We start from the raw sequence: 20,217 nt of genomic DNA, 5'->3' as shown, positions 1-20,217 counted from the left end.
TATATATATATATATATATATATATATATATATATATATATATATATATACATACATATATATATATATATATATATATATATATATATATATATATATATAAGGTACAAGTTAGCAGTAGAAGGGATCAACTTTTAAGAAAGTGCCATTGTTTTGTGGTATTGAAAGAGCAAGGTACAAGTTTTACTGGATAACGTACAACTTTTAAGGCATAAAGTACAACTTCAACATCACTCGATAAGCAATATTAAATGAATGAATTTTTGAAGTAACAAATAACAAGTATATATGATAACAAAACAATGAATATTTGAGATCAAATTATCAAACTACGAAACCGAAACCGACATCGGCATCGACAATGTCACGGAAACTGTTTCCGCCGGAAAACCCGATTCCATTCCGGTGGTTGAGTTTCCGGCGAACCCATACCCAAACCGCAACCCGCTAAAATGTAAAGTATCATAATGACACCTTTGAAACACCCGAGCAAGTGATGCCGCCTTCCTCCGGGCCCGCTTAGTCCCAGTAAACAACAAACTCTGAATCAAACTCGCCAACGCCGGAGTTCTCACCACCCGTTCGGTGGTGGCGGCACCACCACTCCGGCAAAGCTCAAGCAACGCCGCTACCGCGTTCTCCTTTCCTCTCGGTGTCCCACACCTCATCATTCCGATCAAACCGACAACCGCCGCCTCCTCGTGGCCGACCGCCTCCGCTCCTACTGGTTGCCGGACTATCAACGCTAACGCTCCGGCAGCCTCCTCCGCCACCCCGTCACATTCCAACGCCTGGACTAACGATTTCACCACCCCAAATTCGATCATTTTCACACAGTTTGCGGTGTGGGTCGACAAATTGAACAAGGCAGTGACGGCGTCTTTCCGCCCTCTAGGTGTACCGGAAAGTAACATTCCGGCGAGTGTCTGTAAAGCTCCGGCTTCACCGGCGATGAGTTTTTTGTAATCGTGGACGGCGGAAAGGCTGAATAAAGTGGCGGCGGCGTTTTCCCGGGATTCAATTGTGTGGCCGGATTTTAAAACCGCCACGATTGATCTCAAACAACCAGATTCATCCATGATTCGGCTCTTATTTTTATCATAAATTGAAAGATTCAACATTGCAGTCACTGCGTTTTCTTGTGCCACTGCACTTTCTGATGAAAGAAGAATTTTCAGATGTGGAATCACGCCGGATTCCGCTATGAATCCCCGGTTTTCTCTCCCGGTTTTTGCAAGAAACCGGATTTCACGGGCGGCGATTGCTTTACCGGAATCGGAACCGTTTTCCAGCTCCCGAATCAGGAGCCGGACGGTGGCTTTATTGGCTTCCACCGCCGGACGGCTTGCCGGAGCTGCCGGAAAAGATTCTCCGGCGAGATCAGAGCTTTCAGGAGGACTATATGGGATCTTGTGAGCAGTGCACCATTGCATGATTAGATTTCTAAGAGCTCGATTTGGTACAAGTTTTTTATGGACGAGAGTTTGACCGGTTTTGGGGCAGTTGCTGTGACCTTCTTCGATCCATCTTGAAATTGAAGCTCGATCGAAAGTCTGGCCGGTTGATATGATAACAGGATCCATCATCAAATCTAACGAAATTGGACAACAAAAATCTTTTGGGATTGTTATAAACGTATCGGCGATTTGTTTTGAGATTAATCCTCTTTTCTTCCCTCTTCTGAATCTGTGTGAAATTTCCACTTCGTCTTCTTCGAATCCAAATAACAAGAATCTACAGTATCTAATCATGGCGATAACCCCACCGAGGATGGAAGCTGAGGGCTCAAGATCGCTCCCGTGGTTCACAATTTGTTCCTCGAGAAACTCAATTTCAACCCGGCAAGCCCTAGCGTCAAGGATCCCCAATTTTGTAACGAAAAAATCATGGAATTCTTCCGAATTTGGGATGTTTCCGGTTCCGATTTCGTTTAGTAGCTTGAAGAACTTCAATCGTAATGATTCAACGTGTTTATCTATGAACAATTTGTTCCGTCTGGATTGCTTTTGTAGTAAGTTTATCTGTTCTTTAACGTCATCGCTAATCAAACAATTCAATTTATTCATCGGGAAAACATCTAAAAGCGTGGAGATTTCTTGATTAAGATCATGAAAATGACCGGAAATTGAAGGGTTTTGAAGCAACAGCCATAACTTACTCGACTGGGTGCAGTAATCAAGGAGGATTTTGGACCTGTACAGCAGAAGGTACAACTCCTTAAAGCATAGAACCACCGTTGAAGGCAGATTCGACCACCACTCACCTGACTCACGAACGGAATCCAACAACACGACAAACAATTCAATTTTCCGGATCAAAGATCTGGAATTCTTCTTTTGAAATGGCGGCGTCTTGTCAGAGAATGACGAGATGAGGTCAGATGCGATGCTGGTTAGGGTTTTTAACAAACCCACGACGTCGTTCTCTAGATCCACCGGCGCCAAGAACGCGTCTAACGTCGGCGACCTGCTCCGCCGCAAAGATGAAAAAATGGCAGCTGACGCCATTTTCTGTAAACTCTACTGCTACACAACTTGGTGGGTTTTGGTTGTATATCGATAAAGAAATGGTTTTTCTTGATGGGTTTTTGTTGAATTTGTAAAGAATTAATCAAATTTCGTTGTTGAAGATGGGATTTATTTGGTAGTGAGAATCCGCGTGAAGACTGAGAGAGAAAGAGATAATTTTTGACAATTAAAGAAAGGTTATTTGCAGAAGTAAAGAGTCATGGCTTTTTCCCCATTTGTTTTTCTTTATCATGTAAGTCGACTACGATCTTCTGAACACTCAAAGCTTTTTCTTTTTTCTTTTTTCTTTTTTCTTGTTTTCTTTTATTTTTCTTTATTATTATTATGAAAGTAGGTAAAGATTTAAAGATCGTGTTGCATGAAATGGGCAACAATTAATACATGAATTTTTTGGTAAGCTTTGAAATGAGTTTATCGACATAAATTATTTCTTACAATTCTTTAATTTCTTGAAAACAGTTAAATATTATTCTAAAATTTTATTATAAAGTTATAATGGTAATGTTTTCATTTTTTACGTTAGACAAGTTGTAATTATCAGAAAAGAAAACCTTGGCCATTTTTCAAAATCATACATTATTTAATTCGTTAAAGATAAATTATAGCTAAATTAACATTTGAGAAGTAATTATTAAAAATGTTTAAATTTCTTTCATTGCATGACGGAGATTGTGTTGATTCTTACTACGACGATTTGGATGGTATCCTAATAAAATTACGTGTAAGAAGAAACAATCAAAGAAAAAGGAATTCTTTGATGACATAGTTGTTAGATTCCGTTCAAATGAGAAGTTTTACATGTGAAAAGAGAGATTGCAATTGCACAACATTATTTTATCCGATAGTTTTTTGCTTACTTAATTAGATTATTGTTTTTATCTTATTGTCTTTTCGATAAAAAGTAGACTATGATTACGAGCATCAGAAACCAAATAGTTTGTTAGGCAATACATCACAAAATTTTGGTCTATTGATCCGACTTTTTACATCACTAATTATTTTGGTGATTTTCCAGAGTTTAGATGGTTGAATAAATCTAGGAAAAGAAGATTATTTCATAGTTGAACACTTCTACTTAATCTTATAGTATAGCATCTACATGAATACATGATAAGTTAAACAGAAGCCATGGTAATAATAGTTTTGATTGAAGTTTGAATCCCCTTCTTCTTTTTGGCAAACTTCAGTTCCCATATACAGATTATTTGGTGATATTTCTTCTAACCATTCACGGGAAGCTTTTGGGTATTCATACTTGTAGCATGTGTTCTTTTGGAGAATATTTGAGGTGTTATGATATTATGGAGAAGATCTTTAGATATATTTTAGCATTCGATCATCATTACAATATCCTTTTCACCACCTAACTTGGTAATTGGTTGTTCAATATTTATATTTTATCATCATGTTTATACACGTCATCATTTCCAAAAACTTAGGGGGAGATTGTTAAAGCTAGGACATGCTCTACAATGAAGCGTTCTATTAGGTTAGAATATTTCATTTGAATGTAGAACATATTCTCTCCATTTGTATACATAATGATTAGGGTTAGATCATATACACGTGAGCTTCATCATGTAGACATAGTTAATGAAAGAATGTGATTAAGAATTTCATTCCTTAGCATTTTGTTATTTATTGTAATATTTTATCATTCACTATCTACATCATGATCAATTGCTCACAAACAATACTCAAATCCGTTTATGATTTTTTTTTACTATACTTTTTGATCGTTGCACATGATCTAACGTTCTACATTTAATAATAATATTTCGTTGGTTATTGAAAAAACCTTCCTACCAAGTCACAATACTTATATGTCACACATGACGACATGACATCTATGTGGTAGAGGTGATCGATAAAGTTGATGCAAGTTTAGAGCCGAATAAGGACAATTTTAAACTAAATTAAATGTTGCAAGGATTTGCATAACTTTAAATATACAGATTGAAATATCACCGATGTAAACATTTTTTATTTTCACCAGACACTAATGAAGCAAGTTGAATGTTATACATATGGAAAGTAGTGTTGTATCCTATTGGTAACTTGCTCGAGGAATGGATTGGCATGAAGACAATTTCATTCTGATACCTTCACAGAACCCAAATAGTTGCATAAACGATCACCTTTATCGCCTTCTTTTTTTCCTTGTTGAGACCACCAGGACATCGAGCTTTGCATTTTACTCAAAAACGCAAAATCAATCCAAATTTAAAGACATTTTATACGAGTCAAAGACCATATCCCACAACTAAATACAAGACTTAAAAGGGCAATATGTAGAAAATTTAAAAATTCATAATGAACTTACAATTTTAGGGGTGTTCGGCAAAACTAGCTTGTGGTGGGTAGCTGATAGTATTTTGTTAAACACTATGTGAGATAGTTTTTAGATTTGAAGTATTTTGTTTATAGTAAAAACTAAAAGTTTGTAGTGTCAAACAACATTTTTTATTCAAAACGGAACGTTAGTAGTTAAAAGCTTCCAAAGATTCAGTGTCAAACACACTGTTAATCTCTTTTAGGTGAAGCATAGAGCCAAGATTTGTAAAGTACTCTAAAAATAATTCCAGGTCATTTATTGGTGGTCCTTATCTAGTTATTGTTTGAATATTATGATATATAATGTATTGAAATGGTATGTTCAGTATGTAATCATCTTGAAATAATTTACTTTTTGCTTAGTTTCATTCAACTATTCAACTAAAAAGGTAAGATCTTGAATCGAAATGAAGGTAAGATTGTAAACGTTGTTAGCTTAAAATTTCTTACCAACAATATCTTTTTTATATTAATAGAAGATTGAAATCTTTTAAGAAAATATATGTTAAGTTAAAAATTCTATTAATAATACTATGAATAAAATAATATTTATTACAAGAGACTACAAAGTCAAAGACAAAATAATTATGAAATAATGAAAAGAGGAAAGAAGAAAGAAGAAACAATGAGAAGGATAAGACTACCGTTAAAAAGAGGGCACGTAGGCTTGAAAGACAGGTCAAGGTTGAGACTCCGTCAAAGACGGTGGAGACGGCGTTAAACGTCAAAACTCCGCCGGACCGCCGGTGACTATGGCCTTCCACAAGGCGCAATTTTCTTTTTATATGCTTTGGTAAACTATTAGATTTTCATAAATCAATATATAATAAAAAGATAAATTTAGGTTCATTATATAATTTTTTTTCTAAACAATAACCAAATCGAAATCGCATATGAAATTTAATTGGCTATAATTTGGTATGAGCTTCACCTATTACGCCTAATATATTTAAACCCTACAAAGAAAAATAAAACTTATTTTGCACCTTTTAGTTCTAGAAGTTATTTATGATGACCGACGAACAGTTTTTTTTAAATCGTTATAATTTATCTAGTTTTTCTTTATTTTGTATTTGTTACAAGAAATGCTTTTGAAAAATAGATATATAATCGTTTTACGTACTTACCAAATTGACATAAAGTAGAGCGTATAAATAACAAATGCTATTATGTAAAGCATACGAACATTGTTTGATAGTTATTGATTAAGATAGGTCTGACTGAGTTATGGAATCTTGTGCATGCCATAGTGCACCAGGCGATGTCTATATTGCACATAAACTATCTAAAATAGGTTGAAGATTTGCTTTTATTAGATTCTCGGAGTCAAAAGATTATGCTAATGTAGTTAAAGATTTGAATCGAGTCTGAATCAGGAATTATCATCTCTATGTGCCTCGGGAAAAATGTAACAGAAGTGAAGAAAATAAAAAGGACAATGTGACTCTCTCGAATGGGGGCAGTAGGATAGGAAGTAGGCATGAACTTATAAGAGAAAGGAAAAAACTACAACAAGATCTTATGTTGAAGATTTAGGTGAGAGTAAGTTCAAAGAAGGAGCAAAAGCTCTAAGGATGGATATTGTATATGTGTTTGGGCTTCCTTTGTGTGTGTGGACTCCTGATGTGTTTAAAAAAATTGTTGCCAAATGCAATGAGTTTGATGATGATGATGATGATGATGATGATGATGATGATGATAATAATAATAATAATGCTCCGGCAAGAGTAGGACAAGTATGTATAAAAATTAAGCATATGGAAAAATTAAATAAGAATATTAAAGTGCATATTGAAAGGGCTTCCTATGTGGTTTCTCTTATTGAATCATCAAACTGGATTCCTTTTTTATCACATAATGACATTTCTCAGGAAGATGGTAGCAGTTAAGAATCCCAATCTAGTTTTAAATATGAGCATGAAATGGATTAGATAAGGAAGAATTGCATCTTGAAATAAACAGCTCCAATGAAAAGGATAAGGGTGTTGAACTTAAAAAGAATTCTTATGTTGTCCCTAGCTTTGATAAGCAATACGAAATAGTTGAAGGGTTGGTGGAGGAAGTAAATTTTAAGAAAGAAAGCAATGCAAAGTTAATTAACCAAAAGTGGTGTAACGCCCTGTTCTGAATCGTTTCCCATTTTAGGGTGGTGATCAATGATTGGGTATTAGCATATTTAGGACCCTTGAGGAATTAAGATCTGGACTCATTTGGAGGTGTATGATGTAATTTAGATGATTCGGGTGTTCGGTTTGTATTTTGGAGCCAAAGGGTATTTTGGTAATATATCAGCTCGGGCTTTTATGGGAATTGGATTTTGTTCGGGAAATTTTATGGCAGCCATGGGTTGATAAATAAGTAGAGCTTCTCTTTACCTTTCATGGATATAAGGATTGTGGGAATCGGATCTATAACGAAGAAGTTATGACATTCAGAGTATTTTAGGGTTTAAGGGGAAACCCTAGTACACGGGGCGTACAAAGGGAGTACGCGGTGGGTACTACTATGAGGTGTAGTACACAGGGTGTATACTCGTGTACACTTAGCGTACCAAATGAGAAGGATCACGAAGCCTCGGCCTCGTACGTTGGGCGCACGAGGGGTGCAAGAAACCCTAATTTTAAGCATCTTAAGTCTTTAGGACTGGCCTCTTTACCAACCCCCAAACCTCCTAAAACCCTAAATTGACCCTTAGCCTTCATATTGGTGTTCTTGAGCTTTTGAGAAGGATTTGGTGGTTATTTTATCATTGAGAAGGAAGTGAAGAAGATTGAGGGTGCTTTGCTTGATGAGGAGTTCATGGATCCAGAATTATCACGCTTTTTGCAAGAATTTGGAGGTATCAAGTTCATACCTTTGCTTGTAGATGTTTAGATCTCTTTATGGAACTGATTTGTTATGTTTTTGGTCCTTTTTTAAGTTGGTTGCTAAGTCAAGATGTTGAAGGACTATTTCTTTTGGATCTGAACTTATTGAGAGTTCCTCATGCATAAAGGTGCCAACTTTATGGGGTATTGGGTCTCATGCATGCATTAAGTCACATATTAAGTCCTTTTTAAATTTAAGAGCTTCATTTAGACATGAATGAATGTAAAGTTTGTAACTTTATGTGATAAATCAGTCCAAGGAAGTCAAATCTAGGTTGTGGTGTAAAGTCTTTATGGAATAAGAGCTTAGTATGGAAGATTGGTTGTATGCGAGGGTACGCTAGGCGTACAAGAAACTAAGCTTAGCATACAATCCCTGAGGAAAGTACGTTTCGCGTACCCACGTACTCAGAAGACGACCAGAGCGAGCAAACGATCCAGACGCTCGAGGATATGTTGCGGGCATGCGTTCTGGATTTCAGAGGGAGCTGGGATACATACCTCCCACTAGCGGAGTTTTCATATAGCAACAGTTACCATGCTATTATTGACCGACCCCCGTTTGAGATGTTGTATGGTCGGAGGTGTAGGACCCCGATTTGTTGGGGTGAATTTGGACACCGATTCATGGGAATCACCGAAGTGGTGCTTAAGACCACCAAGTTGATCCAACAGGTGTGCGACAGACTGCGAGTCGCACAGAGCCGTCAGAAGAGCTATGCTGACCGGCATCGCTCTAATCTTGAATTCTAGGAAGGAGACTTCGTTTTGCTGAAAGTATCACCATGGAAAGGTGACATTCGGTTCCGGGGGAGGGGTAAGTTAGGGCCCCAACATATTAGTCCATTCTGGTTTATCGCCTAGGTAGGAAAGGTGGCTTAGCATTTGGATCTGTCAAACAAGCTTAGTAAGATTCACAACACCTTCCATGTGTCTCAGCTTCGGATGTTAAGGTCCTTCGTAATAAAGAGGTGAAGCTAGTGAAGGTGCAATGGTAGCTCTGAAGGGGCTTTGAATGAACATGGGAGCCGGAGGATGAGATGCAGGAGCACTACCCGAATTTGTTCGCATCAGCAGACTTCGAGGACGAAGTCTAGTTCAAGTGGGGGAGATTTGTAATGCTCGTTTCAAGTATCAATTACTTTTTAGGATTTCAGGGTTTTAGACTGGAACTCGGTGAGTTGGGGAGCTCCGACTCGTCGAGTAGAGATCATTTTGGACACGAGATTTAGGATCTACGTGACGAGTTGGAAGGCCCAACTCGATGAGTAGACACTGTAAAGGGAAACCCTAATTTTCAGTGGTTTGTACCCTATTTAAGGAACTTATGGCTCCTTTGTAACCTCTCTCATGGTCTGTACGTCCAGAGAGAAACTCTAGTCGTGCCTTAGTGCTTTCTTAAGTGTGTGTGAGCTTTGGAGAGTTGTGTTCTTTGGAAGAAAACTCGAAGTTTGAAGGGATTGAAGTGAGGAGGAGGCTATAGATTCGGCATCTACCTTGTGTTAGCATCCATTTGGAGGTAAAAAGTCTCTACCTTGACCTCTTGTTTCTTAGATCTCCTCCCATGGGAGTTTAGTGCATTTTTAACCCATTTTGGGAGCCACTTTCGGGCTAGAGCATGATTTGAAGTTGTGACTTCAGATCTGGACACCTTAGGCCTCCTTGGGCCTAAAGATTCAAGATTTATCAAGCTTTGGCCTTTCTCCATGCCATAAACCCCTTCATAAGCATAGTTTTGAGTGTTTTAGCCTCTTAAGGCCTTGCATGCACATAAATTGCAACTTTACGTGGTAGTTACACCATAGGGGGTTGGATATATAGTTTGGAGCCTTGGATTCAACTGAAAAAGGACTAAACATGAAAAGGGATGAAAGAACTCGACGAGTTGCTTAGCCAAATCGACGAGTTGGGCAGGGTTTACCCGTTTTCGGGATTCTGAGTGATCTCGTTGAGTTGATTAGGTTTTCGGTCTACTCGAGTTTTCGGCCTACTGGACACTAAAGAACTCGATGAGATACTCTGGTAACTCGGTGAGTTGACTCGAGATTTTGGTTTTATGGACTCTGAAGGAACTCAACGATTTTCTAGATGCACTCGACGAGTTGGGGTCAACATGGACTATTGACCTTGACTGTTGACTTGGACTTTGACTATGGTTGACCAAGTTCGACTTTGAGTGTATTGTTGGTATCTCGATATTTTGAAAAAACTTGTCACATGATGATTGTAGGTAGTTGAGTCAGAGTTGTGTATTGGGACCTATCATATCTTAGCAGTTCAACATTTTTGTTAGGTGAGTCTGCTCACCATACCATTGGGTCGAAGGCACCATGGCCGAACCATTTTATGATATGTGGTACACTAGTTGATGCAGTGATATGTGGCATGTTAGTTGGTCATATTTTAGGTGGTATGCTAGTTGTATATGTGGTATACTTGCATACAAACCCTAATGCTTGGATCTAGGTTTCTCTATTGTACATGCTTTGAATCAAAGACTATAAACCCTAATTCTAGCATACAAGTAATCATATTAATATGTAATTAGGTTTAAGATCATACCTTGATTGTTATGTAGCAATAACAATCCCAAATCTCCTTGTATTGACTTTGGAATGCTTAGAGTCACAAGTGTCACTCCTCTAATGGTTCACAAATACCATAAGCAAGAGGATGAAGAGGAGAGAGGATGGAGGCTGCCAAAACGTGTGTAAACCCTTACAAGAAGCTTAGCCACGTTTTTGAGCCTTAAGGGGTCTTTATATAGTTGGGTTATTAGGGTTATCTAACAAGGAAACCCTAATTTGGATGCTTAAGCCCTAAGCAACCCATAGACTCCTTTAATTAAGCCCATGGACGATTCCCTTATGGGTTTCCCATTAGAATTCGTCCATCCCTTAATACAAGGCAATCCATGGCCCAAATTGCAATTATCCTATAATTACAATTCCAGTCCGTTAAGTTTAATTAATCTCTTTTAGTCACAAAACTAATTACCAATTAATTATTGACTAATATTAATTAAACAATATGATTTCTCCTTTAATATATTATTCTTATAATAAATTAATAAATCATATTTAATCCTTACTCTCCATAAATCATCCTATCAAGTTGCTTTGGTGAAGGCAACCCAAAAGGACCATGCACCATCGAGTCAAGTACATACCAAAATAGTTATGGACTTAGACACTAATCCAACAGTCTCCCACTTGGATAAGTCTAACAACTATTCTGCGTATGACTTCAGATCCTGATCTGCAATCGTAGCTTTCCAAAGCCGCTGTCAACTCTGATCCTATCAGATACGCGTGTCCTTAGATAAGGGATCATATATTCCTCCATTCTAGATATCGTATGAGATATGATTTCTAATCATTCTCTTTGTACTATATCTCGATTTCCGATTTATGACGACAGACTAATTGAACAAATCAAATTAGCCCTAGCCCGGCCGAGCATTTACGTATGTCATCACTAAACCATCGAGGGGCCCAAAGATATCGCTTCTATCCTACCTTGGATAAAAGGAACGGATAAACTTTGACACAATGCTTGCTTGCACTCACTAACCAAATCACACACAACAATATGTTTTATAACACCAAGTTACTAGTGCGTTTACATATTATCAATGTGCAACCGATTAGCAAGATACAACTCACACATCTCGGTTTCAAGAATATAAGATGTTATCGTCTCACTAATCACTCGAGATAGTGATCCAAGTGAGCGTGGGTTTAATCCAATGCTCAAATCATATTCATAAGCACTCATGAACGTTGCAGCAAACATTTGCTTATGTCTAATACTCTTTTAGACAATCCACACACCAATTCACGACAATCTTCATTCATATCTCCTTCCAACATATGAACGACTGTGGCTCGTTTGAATAATTCGATTATTCTTAATAAACTCAATTATTATGGAAGTCAAAACATGCAAGGTGAAACACAAGAATAATACTAATCCCATATGGCCTCAAACCTTTGAGTATAAGCAAAACACGTTTTATTTATCACCATATCGATTACTCATTATTTGTCGTTTCTGGTAATCAACTTCTTACTTGAATTATTACACTTGTCCCATTCTCCTAGCATGCACACAATGTTTACCTATGGTTCTTACTTTTGTGAAATAGACAAATTGAACACATTTCCAATCATTCTCATTTTACAACTCCAAATCCATTTTCTTAAGTGTAAGGATATCAAATTCTTGTTACTTATAGAATATACTAGATTCTAACACTTTATGCAACGATCCTTTTGTAATGTCACTGCACCAAAGTCTCAAAGACTATTGCCAATGATATTACAAAGTCCTCTATCGGAGATTGTTACAAGACAATTCCTTAGATATGATGTCTCTCACTCAAAGTACATTCCTTTGAACATCCTTTTGCATAAAAGTTTCTAATCTAGACATAGATTTTCAATATTTACTTCCTAATATGGACACGCTTCCATATTTTCCATATGACAACTCATTTCTTAATAGAATCTTATCTATTCGTAATGATGTCGATATTGTCCATCCAATATGGAAACATTTCCATATTTTTCCAATACTATACTTCCAACTACTCACAAGCGACCAATCCTCATCGAACTTTGGGTTGTCCTTTGATAGTTGTTTAATTGTTTTAGTCAAAACCAATTCTAGTCCCTTTTCCCTCTAAATGCGCTCGACATTTGGAAAATTTTAGAATGGTCAAACATTAAAGCATTTGCAATCGATCCTATACTCGAAACGTATGGGACACGACGCACAATGTTTTATTTTCTATGTTCTCAAAATTCGAATTGTGAAGAGGAATGCCGTAATCATAATCGAAATTTTAAGAACACACTATGTACCCTTGACTAAGTTTATTAACATTTCACAACCTAATCCTTTAGATTTGAAATGAAGCATAATATTCTCTCCCTTAATTATAGCAAAACAACCTTTCAACTCTTACAACTTTGCAAAGTATGACTCTTGTTTTCTATAATTAATATTGCCAACTATGCAATACTTGCCTTAATAATCATACAATCATAACATTTATGCTCCCACTATCATGATGATTATTATAAAACATAACACTTATGCTCCCACTAGCTTCGAGATGTATTCATAAACATCTTAACTTCCAGAAAGACAATACCTATTGAATTTCTTAAGTCCATGTTTTTAATACTTAGTGCTTTGATAATCTTTTATCAAGACTTCTTGAACTTATACACTTTTTCCTTAGATAGTTCATATGTGTGTCTTAACAATTAAGACTAATTGCCAAACCTCACAATTCAAATTATGGAAAGGGATGCCGTAACCATGATCGAATTCGAGAATGCAATTTTACAATCACTATCTTTTAAAATCTTTCTTAGTGAAAGCATTTTCTCACAATCATTTTCATGAAGGAGGAAATCTTATGACACTTAGATTTAAACGGTGTATGTGTTCCTATCCATGTGAATTTGTTAAAACCAAAGTTTACGACAAATTCAAACTCATATGGATCGAACTTCCTTTAATCTTGATTTCTTGCCTTATGGTAGCACAGCTGCCCACCACGTCTTCCAAGTAGTTAGGCATCTTACCTTTTTCCTATCAATGCACCTTTCATTGATCAAGGTCCTTGCCTTTTACGCATTCAAATGAGAACTCATAGGACTCACATGCATAATTAACTCGATTGGATTGGCACAGAAACAAAATAATGTCTTCACGATAGGTTGTAAACCTCAACGCGTGTGCTAGTGATGATCGATAAGGTTTATTTGATTTGTTCTTGAAACTTTTCAAGACTATTAAGACTCCCACTGACTCCTTGACATATACGATTCTCTTATCAAAACATTTCTTGACAACCAAATATTCAAGAGTTAGTGTAGCTTTTATCAAAACAAAACACTTCATAATTTTGGTCTTAGTTGGTCTTTGTCTTATCCAAGACATCACAACTTTCCACAATTAATGAATGTTATAAACCTTCTTAATACTATTCACTTAATGTCACAATCTTGACTTTAAGACTTGTTTTGGAACGAAGCATGATTGACTTCTTGATTTGACCATTTCTTCAATCTTTGATTCCTCTTCTTGGACATACAATTGTACCAAGACTCACTTAGAGGATCAATTGAGATATGGTTCTTAATCATTAAGACCTATCATAACGCATAAAAGCTACTCTCCCTTCTTCTTAGAATGGAGAAACTCTTATCTTTCTGCCTACTTGATTCTTCTTATTCGTTTTGCTATTGATCTAAACCCTTTAATCAATTCAAAATTACACTTAATCTTGTAAGTGTAATCATATTTACTAAGCCTTTAGTAAATCATGACGAATATCTTTGTTACTCTTATGGTGAACTTGATCAACACACAACTTTGTGTACTCGATCTCCTAGTCCTTCACTTGACACTTTGTCAATGAATTAGTCTAATTTCCAAATATGAAATTTCTCAGTCATCATGCAACCAAGTTGCGTGATTCCAAGTTTCTATCCAATTGAAACTTGGGCAATGAGAAACTCTCCCTATTTGGTAAATTCTTGACATTTCCATAAATAACATAACTAAGAATCATATCCATTCGTAGTGCAAATATGTAAACATCAATTTTCATAACGATTTCATTGCAAGGAAATAAACAAAATAAATAAGTCAAACAAAATTTATTTTATTTATAAAAGGAGCGGAAAAACATTTGTCCTTACAATGCAAAATCTATTGAAAACTATGTAAAAAAAAAAGGAAAATTTCTAACAACTCTATCATAACTATCTAAGCTCAAAATCCAATCTTCAAGTCCATGAGATCGAGATCCATCTCTTGTGATTAGATTCATCTTGCTCTCTTATCAAGCTTCCTTTCTTTTCACCGATCCTTCAAAACATTCAAATGCAATCTTATCACATCATGTATTAAGAATCAATGAATAGGAACTTAATGGAGTTAGATAGTGGATTCTTACCTAAAGCGTAGTCATACTTTTGACTCTCCCATCTCTTAGATCTCTTAGGTAAGTAGGGCAACTTCGTCTCCAATGCCCCTTCTCTTGGCAATAAAAGCAAATTGACTCCTTTGGAACAACACATGGAACTACTTCAGACATCGCCTTTCTCTTATGATCAAACTTTTCGATCATTGCATGTCTTTCATTGCCATTGTCTATATCCATAGAGGTCTTGAAGGCAGATTCACCAATCAACTTTGCTTTTCTATTGCGCCAAACCATTGTTGATTCAACAGCAATAAGCATATAGGTGAGATCCATAAGGGTCACGTCGCGGTTCATCATATAGTACTCTCTTACGAACTCACTATATGAGTTAGGAAGTGACTGAAGAAGCCAATCAACAGCCATCGCTTCACCGACAACGGATCCCATCATTCTTAATCTATCAATGTGTGACTTCATCGCTAAGACGTGTACACACACCGACTTGCCCTCTTTATGTTTACTTGTCAAAAGGGCTTGAGTGATATTGAACCTTTCAATTTTATAATCTTGTGGGTTAGGGAGAATAATTGGAGGAGGAGGAGGAAGTGAAGCATGATTTCTTGTTCCTCGATCGAATCGTGGAATATCATCTTCATGTGGAATACTTGTTCCACGGGATTTGAGAAGACCATAGTTGTCGAACTTTGACATCGGGAGAAAAACGAATTCAAGTTAGTTGATTGATTGAGTCCTTGGTAAATCACCCAAATGAAATTCCAAGGCTAGGACCCAACACAATATCCTACAACTCGGGAGAGGGATGTCGTAACCCAAATTGCAGAACATTTGAAGGTAAGTGAATGACGATTCACTAGTTTCCATCATGAAAAACGAAAAAGAAATTTAAGTTTTAAATCTATGAAAACTCCTAGATCCTTTGAGATTCATTGAACATTTCAATGGCATGTTTAAATCTCGATATGCCCCTCTAGTTTGTGACTGGGATGCCGAGGATCACAAAGCGGGTGTGAAGAACCATGCAAACTACATGATGCCCTCACATGTTACAATCACCTATTCGATGTGCCGGTAAACCACACACGCTCCACCGAACTATGACAAACATTGAGTCACCCTTTGCTACCTTTGCTTAGAACCATTTAGTGTGCCGGTAAACCACACACGCTCCACTAACGTCTTCACAAGGGCACAAAGTGTAATTTCATGGAATTGCATCAATTCACTTTTGCCTAAGTAACTAAGATTGGGAATTTGAAAAACATTTAGTTACTTTGTATTTCATTATACTTATAATGGAAGGTTTCTTCCTATCCTACCCGTTCGGCTAACGACCCTCCACTAGTCAAGAGTGCGGTGGGTAAGAGTGGATACCCATTCAATCGCCATTTTATAGGCAATTTCCTTAAACACCCCTTATAGACCAGCTTCGTGAATGAGGCCTACTAACGGTAAGACTGAATTTTACTCATACATATATATATAATATTAGACCTTTAATGTTATATATAGTATAGGGTGTATTTTATACTTTTAAAATACTATGTGGTTAACTTTAACAATTACACTTTTAATTCAATTAAAAGGTTAACCTAAACCTTTATGGATTTATTAAATCTCTTTTAATTATACTCCTTAATTAATTAATAAAACCATAAGGGTGTGATTTGAACTTTTCAAAACATTACTAGGGTTTTAGAATTTAACATTTCTAATTAAACTTTTAATCAACTTTTAAATTCCAAAACTTGAGGGCAAGATTTTGAAACCTTTTTCAAAACATTAGGGTTTTAACTATTTAAATTTCAAAACTTCAAAACTTTTGGGTTCAAATTTAAACTATAAAACGTAAAGGGGAAAATATGAAACTTTTCATAATTACAAGGATCAAATAACAAATAATCTAAACTAACATTTAGTTACATAATTATCCATATTTGATTTGTTTAATGATTTCTTGCAAAACAATTTATCAATTACTCAAAATAATTAATCAATTATCTTATAAGGAAACAATTATCTTGTTAATTGATAATTATCTTTAATTAGGTCAAGAATATAGTCATATATATCATAAAATCGGATTTATATTGATCTAACATGATAAGGTAACTTTCCTAATACAAAAACAGCAAGAAATCCCGAGATAAGCATTATCTGACGAGTGGACTCGTCGAGTCAGGCATGGACTCGGCGAGTTCAGCAATGGACTCGACGAGTCCAGCCTCCACAATCCAAAAAATCAAATTTTTTCAGTTATACAATGCATCAATACAATTGAAACCAAGCTAGGCTCTGATACCACTGATGGGTTTTGGTCATAAGACATCCTATGTGCTCATACAAACCCTAATGCTTGGATCTAGGTTTCTCTATTGTACATGCTTTGAATCAAAGACTATAAACCCTAATTCTAGCATACAAGTAATCATATTAATATGTAATTAGGTTTAAGATCATACCTTGATTGTTATGTAGCAATAACAATCCCAAATCTCCTTGTATTGACTTTGGAATGCTTAGAGTCACAAGTGTCACTCCTCTAATGGTTCACAAATACCATAAGCAAGAGGATGAAGAGGAGAGAGGATGGAGGCTGCCAAAACGTGTGTAAACCCTTACAAGAAGCTTAGCCACGTTTTTGAGCCTTAAGGGGTCTTTATATAGTTGGGTTATTAGGGTTATCTAACAAGGAAACCCTAATTTGGATGCTTAAGCCCTAAGCAACCCATAGACTCCTTTAATTAAGCCCATGGACGATTCCCTTATGGGTTTCCCATTAGAATTCGTCCATCCCTTAATACAAGGCAATCCATGGCCCAAATTGCAATTATCCTATAATTACAATTCCAGTCCCTTAAGTTTAATTAATCTCTTTTAGTCACAAAACTAATTACCAATTAATTATTGACTAATACTAATTAAACAATATGATTTCTCCTTTAATATATTATTCTCATAATACATTAATAAATCATATTTAATCCTTACTCTCCATAAATCATCCTATCAAGTTGCTTTGGTGAAGGCAACCCAAAAAGGACCATGCACCATCGGGTCAAGTACATACCAAAATAGTTATGGACTTAGACACTAATCCAACAAAAACTTCTTAAACTGGAAAAGGGAGAGTGTAATGCGTGTAATCAGTCGAGGTCAAGTAAGTAGTTCCCCAATATGTTAGCCATGCTATACTGATACTTGGACTATAATAATCGTATGAATCTTGTTATGTGTATGCTTTCAAAATTGTATACGGTTATGGTCTTATAGCCTTAGAATGATTAGTTTGGCCTTATTTCCTGCTCCTCGTCTGGTTGTGGTCCTAGGGTAGAGTCTGTTATTCAAAATTCAATTTGATCTTGTTCTGTGTATAATTTGCATGCATAAGGCAACTTGTTATGATTGAGTTCTGGTTTGATATGGATGGGGAAAATCTTAGGATATCCTAGGATTTAAGTTATGTGGTAGCCTGTGTGATATGTTTTGGTGCTGGAACAAATTAGAGTTATCAGGACTAGATTTGGTAGTGTATTGTGATGCATCGATATCAGGTTTAGGGGCGATACTGATGCAAAGGGGGCATGTAATCGCATACACTTCGAGGCAGTTGAAGCCTCATGAGGCTCCATTCATGACTTAGAATCGGGGGCAGTGGTGTTTGCTCTCAAAATATGGAGGCACTACTTTTATGGAGTTCGGTTCACCATCTTTATTGACCATAAAAGTCTGAAGTACTTGATGGATCAGCAAAACTTGAACATGCGACAGAGGAGATTGTTGGACGTCTTGAAGGACTACGATTGCGAGATTTTGTACCATCCAGGAAAGGCTAATGTGGTGGACGATGCTTTGATCCGCAAGACAGTGGGTTCCCAATCGGGAATGTTTGTTTGAGGATGACGATAGTCTCTCCACTGTTAGACATGATCAAGAAGGCTCAATGGGAGGGTTTGAAGACATAAAATTGGAAGTTAGAGAGGATTTTGGGACAGAATCCCTTGTTTGATCGGGATGGTTGGGGTCTTTTGACACAGTGTGGCCGCGTGTGGGTTCCAACATCTGGAAGAGTGAGACAAAAGATATTGGAAGAGGCATACAAGTCAAAGTTCTCTATACATTCGGGGACTACAAAAATGTATAAAGACCTGAGAGGGAGTTACTGGTGGCCATGCATGAAGCGGGAGATCGCCTGTTTTGTAGAGCGGTGCTTGACCTATAGGAAGGTCAAGGCGGAACATCAGCGGCCTCGTGGTAAGGTTCGGCCACTACCCATTCCTATGTGGAAGTGGGAAGAGATCACTATGGACTCAAGTTATTAAATAATTCTCGTATGTGTGACCCCAGTAATTCTTAAAGTTAGGTTTTCATTGGCATTAGGGTGTTCCAATCCAAATATTAGCCCATTTATCAATTTGTTGGCCTTTTATGACAATTAGGGCTTTATTGGGCCCAATAAGCCCACTAAAATCTTATTAAGCCCATATGAGTTTAATTGGGTCCATTAAGCTTTATTGAGCCCATTTGAGCTTACAAGGCCCACTAGGGTTTCAAGCACCCCTCCCAAACGAATCAACTCACAAGGTAAACACACCGCCACCCGACACGGCGGCCGGTGGCGGTAGGAGGCGGCAGCCACCACCCTACAGTGGTGGTTAGGGCTTCTTTCTCATTATTCCAATCAGTTACAAAGTTATAACATGATAACTAACACACACACACACACACACTACATCACGCTCTTAGAAAATAAAAACACCCACATACCATCACCTAGCGGCGACAGGCAGTGGTAGATGGTGGCAACCTTGGATTTTCCGACCAGCCAAAACAGTCACGCCCACAACAAATATCAAAATATACTCCAGCCACCACCTAACGGCTCATGGTGGCGGTGATAGCAAGGTTGGCGACAATGACGACGGTCTGAACCAACACCGAGGGAGGAGCGATTGGAACCGACACAATCTCGACGGAATAGCATCGCAGTGGCGTCACAGGACTGAGATGGCAGCAACAGGTTGTGGCTGACGGCGGTGGTGAGCCACAACGACAACATCGTGGCCGGGGAAGGAGGCGCCTTCTCGTGTCTTTGTCGGTGTCTAGAGTAGTGACCTTTCGTCCTTATCGGCAGCTTGATGGTTCGACGACTTCTCAATGGTTTTCGACTTCCACAGAGGTGGTACGGCGCCAGAAGTGGAGGAAGGAGGCGGCAAACGGTGGGAGGCATATGGGGGGGGGGGGTATGCGAGTGATGGCTGTACACAGGGTCCTTAGGGTTAGGGTTTGTATGGGCTTTATACCCGATCCTTACAAACTTGCGACCATAATGGCACAAATGGTCCCTCCCTCCATAGAACAATTCAAAATAGACCCCAAATTTACCCTTTAAACCCTCAACATTAAATCCTTTACAATTCAGGTCCGGTTTTTACTAAAACAACCCCTCCTCTACAAACTCTTTTCAAATGATGTCCCAATAATTACCAAGTAATCCATGCCCTCATAATTCTTTACGGAACCC

The 20,217-nt window shown here is 37.4% G+C and overlaps 1 protein-coding gene across 1 annotated transcript; it reads right to left on the bottom strand.

Annotated features, from left to right (window-relative positions):
- Positions 1–212: 212 nt before the first annotated feature.
- On the bottom strand, positions 213–2,754 carry LOC145004318 (U-box domain-containing protein 17-like). The gene has a single exon (XM_078963207.1). It carries the CDS (start codon positions 2,505–2,507, stop codon positions 330–332), a length of 2,178 nt encoding a protein of 725 aa, XP_078819333.1. The 5' UTR covers positions 2,508–2,754; the 3' UTR covers positions 213–329.
- Between the last annotated feature and the right edge of the window lie 17,463 nt (positions 2,755–20,217).

Source organism: Lactuca saligna, chromosome 7, assembly GCF_052625555.1.
Source record: "Lactuca saligna cultivar CGN05327 chromosome 7, ASM5262555v1, whole genome shotgun sequence".
NCBI classification, from domain to species: domain Eukaryota; kingdom Viridiplantae; phylum Streptophyta; class Magnoliopsida; order Asterales; family Asteraceae; genus Lactuca; species Lactuca saligna.
This window is presented reverse-complemented; position numbering and strand designations above follow the sequence as displayed.